This window comes from Armigeres subalbatus, unplaced genomic scaffold, assembly GCF_024139115.2.
Source record: "Armigeres subalbatus isolate Guangzhou_Male unplaced genomic scaffold, GZ_Asu_2 Contig638, whole genome shotgun sequence".
NCBI classification, from domain to species: Eukaryota; Metazoa; Arthropoda; class Insecta; order Diptera; family Culicidae; genus Armigeres; species Armigeres subalbatus.
The window spans coordinates 45,188-52,333 of NW_026943411.1; the positions used below are offsets into that span (position 1 = coordinate 45,188).

Here is a 7,146-nt window from a genome sequence, read left to right on the forward strand (position 1 = left end):
AACCAACATAGGTCCATCCAAGCAGGTATGAATTACATTTCAATATTTTCCATACAATTTGGAAGCAACTGCTGCAGGCTCGCTGCGCTTGTGTCCAGTTGGTAAGGGCATATCGTCCTGCCTACACTGGGGCGTTTTGGCCAGTGAAACATGTTTTCGAAAATCGTTACATTTTTTAAGATGGAAGCAATTTTATATTATATTAACCACTGAGAAAAGTAATTTTGTTGCCCAACTGAGTGTTCCAGTGCAAGTTTTGCGGACAGTATGCCAGAGTCGCTCCAGAATGTTCAGCAAACAAACATTAAAAGTTACATCAAAACTGTGACTTTTTGTATTTTGCAAATATTTTCATTAAGTAATACAAAAATAATCCCATATTCACATAGGATGATGGTTTTACAAATATGTATAGGTACCAACTGAATTTGACCCTTAGTTAGTTATAATTTTCTAGAAATCAAAGGGGGGCGTTTTGGCCAGGTGGGGCGCATTATACCGTCTTACCCTACCAATCATTGTTTATGGACCATTGCTCCTGATCCGTTCGAGGCTACATCCGGGTAAGTGTTTATGATTTGCTGACCTATTTTATGTTAAATTTGTGTTTCAAACTTTTCAGTTTTCCTAAATTGAGTTTTGTGTGCCAGGGGCCGTACACCTTTCCCAACATCTTCGGCGATATACCATACGTTCGTGCCGTTCCCCGGGTCTCTGTAACAGGCAGATTCGACCAGTAAAGTCAAGGTGTCACACTTCCAACTTTCCGAGTGATCCGTTTTCTGGCAGCTTTACCGTTGGAGATTGCGCTGCTTTGCCGTCTGAGTCATCCCTTTGTGCCATTTTTACCGTTGGATGCCGCTTCCGAGTATGTTCTATTGATTTTCTAACATATTTTATGTTTAATTTGTGTTTAACACTTTTCAGTTACTCGCTATTTCCCTAATTGTGTTGTGTGTTCCAGTTGCCGTACACATTTTCGAACAGCGTCAGTGATATACCGTACCATCCCCAGATTTCTGCAGCAGGCAGAACCGCTTAGAAGAAGAAGAAGAAGTACACCTAATCAGTAAAGCCAAAGTGCTCTTCCAACTTCTCGAGAGATTCGTTTTCTGGCAGATTCGCCATTGGATTGATTGAGTTTATTGCGCTGGTTTGCCATCCAAGTCATCGCGTTTTACCGTTGGATTACGCTTCCGAGTAAGTTCGATTGATTTGCTAACATGTTTTTATGTTTAATTTGCGAATACTACTTTTTAGTTACTTGCGCTTTCGCAAATTGAGTTTTGTGGACCAGCTGCCGTACACCGTACGCGTTGGCGATATACCATACGCTGATACCATTCCCCAAGTACACCTGACCTGTAGAGTTGAAGTCAAACTTTCCGGATGATCCGTTCTCTGACCGTTTCACCGTTGGATTCTTTGAGCTGACTGAGCTGTTTTGCCGTCCGGGTCATCCGTTTATGCGATTATATTCGTTGGAGTAAAACCGAGTAAGTTCTATTGATTTGCTAACATGTTTTAGTTGTTTTATTCGTGACTAGTTGACCCAGCAGACATCCTACATGCAAAATTTGTTAGTTTGCCTGATCAATTTTCAAGTTATGCAGAAATTTGTGTTTGATTTGTATGGAAGTCCTCTTTACTACAGGGGTGAGGGGTCTCGAATCATTCTAAAAATCTTCCCCGGCACTGAAAACCTTTGCATACAAATTTTAACACTGATCGGTTCAGTAGTTTCCAAGTCTTTAAGGGTCAGACAGACAGAAATTCATTTTTATGTATATAGATTACTACTTTTCAGCTATTCGCGCTTTCCCAAATTGAGTTGAGTGCCCCAGCTGTCGTGCACCTTCCCTAACAGTGTAGGCGATATACCGTACCATCCCCGGACCATCTCCGGATCTCTGCAGCACGCAAAACCGGCCAGAAGAAGAAGAAGAAGTACACCTAATCAGTAAAGCCAGTGCGCTGAGAGATTCGTTTTCTGGCAGTTTCACCCTTGGATTGATTGGGTTGATTGCGCTGTTTTGCCGTCCGGGTCAACCGTTTGTGCCATTTTCTCCGTTGGAGCCGATTCCGAGTAAGTTCTATTGATTTTCTAACATATTTTATGTTTCATTTGTGATTACTACTTTTCAGTTAACCGCGCTTTGGCAACGTCTTTCTAACAGCGTCTGTAATATACCGTACGTTGGTACCATCCCCGGGTCTCTGCAGAACCGGCCAGAAATATAAGTACACCTGATCAATAAAGCCAAAGCGCTCTTCCAACTTTCCGAGAGATTCGGTTTGTGACAGTTTCACAATTGGATTGATTGGGTTGATTGCGCTGTTTTGCCATCTGAGTCATCGGTTTTTACCGTTGGAATTTGGATGCCTCTTCCGAGTAAGTTTGATTGATTTGCTAACATGTTTTATGTCTAATTTGTGATAACTACTTTTCAGTTATTCGCACTTTCCCAAATTGAGTTGTGTGTTCCAGTAGCCGTACACTTTCCTTAACAGCGTCGGTGATATACCGTAGACAGATATACAGTGATATACAGAAGAAGAAGAAGTGCACCTGACCGGTGAAGTCGAAGTCCTAGTAGATCGCGATCGCCCAGCTTTTCAAATCATTATTTTTTTCTCAATTTCACCGTTGGATGCTGCTTCCGGGTAAGCTTTATTTTATTATTTATTCAAAACTATTTTGTTTTTAATTTGTGATTGAAACTTTTTTAGCCTCTCGATCTTTCCCTGAGCATTGCGCACCAGCTGCCAACGTCAACCCTGATGTCGTCTCTGTAGCAAGTAGAATCGAGCAGAAGTACATCTGTCCTGTAGAATCGATGTCTGCTTAGATTCCGAGTCACTTTTTTCCGGCATTGTCTCTTTCCTTGAGTTTCTGCTCGGCTACTGCTTGCGCGCATCCGATATCGTATTAATACTCTAGTATAGTATATGGAGAGTTTAATGATCTAGACCTGGATAACCTTGTGTTTCTAGACCAGTGTTTCCGCCGTATTTCCGTGTTTTGATAATAAACTTATTATCAAACGCTCCTGGCAATTCTGGTAAGTTATTTCGAAGATGAGTCATTGTTACAAATAAAGTATTTTTTATTCTTAGTTTTCAGCTGCAAATCTGTCTATGATCGAAATTAAATACGATTGTGACCAAGCTATATACAGAGAAAAATATATTATTTTTTCCTACTTGATCGTATGTCCGCTTGTGCCATTTTCACCGTTGGATACCACCTCCGAGTAAGTTCTATTCATTCGCTAACATGTTTTATGTATCCAGTTTTCCGCGAGCGGTAATGGCCGCCGGCTTGCCTGCGGACTAGTCTTTGATTTAACGTTTGTGGAGGTCAACTGCACCCACCGTTTCGAGGATTATGTATATATGTTTTCGAGGATATATCAATGTGGTATGAAAAAAGGTGCTGATGGAGTGGATTTACGCCTTCTTATTTACAACATTGATAACATTGATCAAAATGCTCGGAACGGTGGGTGCAGTTGACCTCCACGAACGTAAAATCAGAGACTAGCCCACAGGCAAGCTAACAGCCATTACCGCTTGCGGAAAGCTGGATAATTTGTGATTAACTTTTCAGCTACTCGCGCTTTCGCAAATTGAGTTTTGTGTGCTAACTACCGTACATATTGGCGGTATACCATACGTTGGTGCCAATCCCGGGTCTCTGCAACACGTAGGACTAATCTGAAGATACCATCCTTGTTCAGGCCCGTTCTTCAAGTTTTCCGAGTCAGCCATATCCATCAGTTCTGGTGTGTACTGAGTTTCTTTTTTCGCCGTCATAGTTCCACAGTAGCGGCATTAACCGTTTCTCAATTCCGAATTCGCTTCCGGGTAGGTATCATATTATTTGTTATTTTTCTATATTGAATTTGTGTTTCAAACTTTTCAATCCCTTGCTTTCTCAGCTTCGACTGCAAACAGACGTACTCCTATTTCCAGTTCTTTAAACCTTCGATTCGACTGCCTGTATAATCGTGGAATAGTATTCAAAATTTATTTCCGGCTTCATCGTTCGTTTTTGGCCAGAATAGTGTATCTACTGAATATACTACACTTCTATTGTTTCAACGGTAATTTGTATTTATGGTAAATTAATCATAATTTTTATCAATAATTCTACATGCTTCAGTCATGATTCAAGCTAGCAACCTTAAACCAACGGGTACACGGCTGTCAGCTTATGCACGGAATCTTCCAAGGAGTGATCCAAATGTGTACAAGCGATATATAGAGAAAATTAGTATCATTCTGTACAACGATCCCTACCAGCTGGATTATAAAAAGGTAGAGCTACCACTGAATGTTACAACTGGGCATGTTGTAGAGTACTTGCTGAACTACCGGTCACCTTATACAGGTAATCCTATGAAAAACCATCGTAGCCTGGAAGGATACAGGAAATATGAAGCCGGATTTGTGAATTCCGTGTATGGAGGAATGCTAAATAATAATTATGTAGTGATTGCTAAAGTAAGCAAATTATGCTTGAAACGAATACATCACGTTTTAATTTGGTGATAATTTTTTCAGGTGGTACATTCCATGAAACTAAGGAACTCTTTGTTGAAACCATGGGCCATCATCGATAACTTAGGAACTGTTTTAAGTGCACACTGTGATTGTGTAGCTGGTTTCACCGAAACTTGCTCTCATGTGAGTGCGATGCTATATTATTTAGCCAATCTCCATGCACAATCCATCGATCGAAGGGTATTTTTTGTGCATTGTTTTTAATAAATTACATAATATCTCAAACAAATATTTAATAGGTAACTGTGACAGATCTACCTGCCTACTGGAAGCAGCCACCAAAGCGAATTCGGGAGGATTTATACAACAAAGTTGAGAATATCAGTTATGGCAAGCAAACAAAACGGTGGTATGATGCACCTCCTTCCCGTCCCAGGGAGGATATCGAAACACTTTTAAAGGAACTCAAGTCGAATGGATCGAACTTATTAGTTCTTCATTCAATGTGTGATGGTGATCAATTTTGTTGCAGTCAATGCGAAACCCGTATGATTCCTGACGAAATATTTACGAACAAGAACATCCTTCTTCAGAATAATTTCGAAGTTGAGCATGAAACAAAAACGCTACAAGAGTTACGGGATGTAGCAGCTACGAAGCTATTTCGTTTGAACAGTGAAGACATTAGGCGAGTAGAAAGATTAACACAATCACAGTATCAGTCGGAATTGTGGCACTGGGTAAGAATCGGTAGGATTACAGCGTCTATCATGAAACATGTAGTATGTGCATCTAATGAATTTCCACCCCCAAAACTGACTACTTTGAAAGCAATCTGTCATCCTTATCTGAAAACCTTTCAAACACCCGCATTAACATATGGAAGAAAGAACGAGCCAATAGCGCGAGATGAACTTATCAAATTATGGAAGCATAACCACGAGGAAGGCATCATTTCAACATGTGGAATTTTTCTGAGTGCTGATCATCCATTCCTTGCTGCATCTCCGGATGCGATAGGGTCTTGCCGGTGCTGCGGTAAATTCACAGTAGAGATCAAATGCCCATTCCGACTAAGCCACACTCACCTTGACCGGCAGTTGACCATCGAAGATTTAGCCACTAAGCCTAATTCATTTGTTAGATTTAAAAATGGAATAATTGAACTTGCTCAGGAGCATGAGTATTATTATCAAATTCAAGCCCAAATTTTTTTAACTAATTCTGATTTCGGGTTATGCATGATTTGGTGTAAAACAGAAACAAATATTATCAAAATAACTAAAAATGAGAATGTATGGGGCAAATGCTTAGAAAGAAGCCGTCTTTATTTTTATAATATCGTTATGCCTGAGCTTTTGGGCAACTATTACACAAATAAAATGAAAAATACTCAAAGAGAAATTGTAAAACAAACAATAAATGTTAGAATTTAACAATACATGTTAGATTTACAGATGTTGCAAATAAAGAGCAATGAAGATGAAAAGACTCAAATTATTAAACCATGTGTGCTAAAATAAATACTCAGAAAATAATCCGAAAAATTCCCAACAGTGTGACATACGGGGTCTCCACAATACCTTTGATTCAGAATAGCTCCATTATAGACGTATTATATTTTGCTCATGTTACAGTTTTCCTAGGTGATCCACGGTACTCCAAACAATCCTTGATTTCAAGACTTGGAAACTGCATGTTCGATAGAGCGATCCAGGCTAAGAAGAAGAATAAAGTAAGTTCCTAAAGGAATTCCTTCGGAAGTTCCTCCAGGAATTTCTACGGAAGTTCCTCCGGGAATTCCTACGAAAGTTCATCCGGAAATTCCTCCGGAAGTTCCTCCGGGAATTCCTCCGCAAGTTCCTCCGGGAATTCCTCCGCAAGTTCCTCCGGGAATTCCTCCGGAAGTTCCTCCGGGAATTCCTCCGGAAGTTCCTCCGGGAATTCCTCGGAAGTTCCTCCAGGAATTCCTCGGAAGTTCCTCCAGGAATTCCTCGGAAGTTCCTCCAGGAATTCCTCCGGAAGTTCCTCCAGAAATTCCTTCGGAAGTTCCTTCAGGAATTCCTTCGGAAATTTCTCCAGGAATTCCTTCGGAAGTTCCTCCGGAAATTATTTCGGAAGTTCCTCCAGGAATTCCTCGGAAGTTCCTCCAGGAATTCCTTCAAGTTCTTCCAGGAATTCCTCCGGAAGTTCCTTCGGGAATTCCTCCGGAAGTTCCTGCGGAAATTCCTCCGGAAGATCCCTCGGGAATTCCTTCGAAAGTTCCTTCGGGAATTCCTCCGGAAGTTCTCTCGAGAATTCCTCCGGAAGTTCCTCCAGGAATTCCTTCGGAAGTTCCTTCAGGAATTCCTTCGGAAGTTCCTCCAGGAAATCCTCCGGAAGATCCTCCAGGAATTCCTCCGGAAGATCCTCCAGTAATTCCTCCGGAAGTTCGTCCGGGAATTGCTCCGGAAGTTCCTCCAGGAATTGCTCCGGAAGTTCCTCCAGGAATTCCTCCGGAAGTTCCTTCAGGAATTCATCCGGAAGTTCCTCCAGGAATTCCTCCGGAAGTTCCTCCAGGAATTCATCCGGAAGTTCCTCCAGGAATTCCTCCAGAAGTTCCTCCAGGAATTCCTCCGGAAGTTCCTCCAGGAATTCCTC

General features: G+C 41.3%; 1 protein-coding gene across 2 annotated transcripts; it reads left to right on the forward strand.

Annotated features, from left to right (window-relative positions):
- Positions 1–455: 455 nt before the first annotated feature.
- Positions 456–5,987, forward strand: LOC134204525 (uncharacterized). 2 transcript variants are annotated; one of them, XM_062679337.1, is made up of 14 exons: positions 456–563; positions 623–868; positions 928–1,200; positions 1,261–1,496; positions 1,808–2,086; positions 2,146–2,392; positions 2,452–2,664; positions 2,731–3,062; positions 3,118–3,254; positions 3,611–3,867; positions 3,942–4,106; positions 4,166–4,506; positions 4,567–4,746; positions 4,806–5,987. In XM_062679337.1, the coding sequence occupies exons 12-14, from the start codon at positions 4,168–4,170 to the stop codon at positions 5,940–5,942; spliced, it is 1,656 nt and encodes a 551-aa protein (XP_062535321.1). In that variant the 5' UTR covers positions 456–563; positions 623–868; positions 928–1,200; positions 1,261–1,496; positions 1,808–2,086; positions 2,146–2,392; positions 2,452–2,664; positions 2,731–3,062; positions 3,118–3,254; positions 3,611–3,867; positions 3,942–4,106; positions 4,166–4,167; the 3' UTR covers positions 5,943–5,987. The 2 variants fall into 2 exon arrangements, with proteins under 2 accessions (XP_062535321.1, XP_062535323.1); XM_062679339.1 differs by lacking the exons at positions 456–563; positions 623–868; positions 928–1,200; ... (6 more) ...; positions 3,611–3,867; positions 3,942–4,106 and having other exon boundaries at positions 4,296–4,320; positions 4,394–4,506.
- The last annotated feature ends 1,159 nt before the right edge of the window (positions 5,988–7,146 follow it).

Coding starts and splice junctions, on each gene's coding strand:
- LOC134204525 (XM_062679337.1), top strand. CDS start 4,168: ATGATTCAAGCTAGCAACCTTAAACCAACGGGTACACGGCTGTCAGCT. Junction 4,507..4,566: donor ATTATGTAGTGATTGCTAAA/GTAAGCAAATTA, acceptor TAATTTTTTCAG/GTGGTACATTCCATGAAACT. Junction 4,747..4,805: donor CACAATCCATCGATCGAAGG/GTATTTTTTGTG, acceptor AATATTTAATAG/GTAACTGTGACAGATCTACC.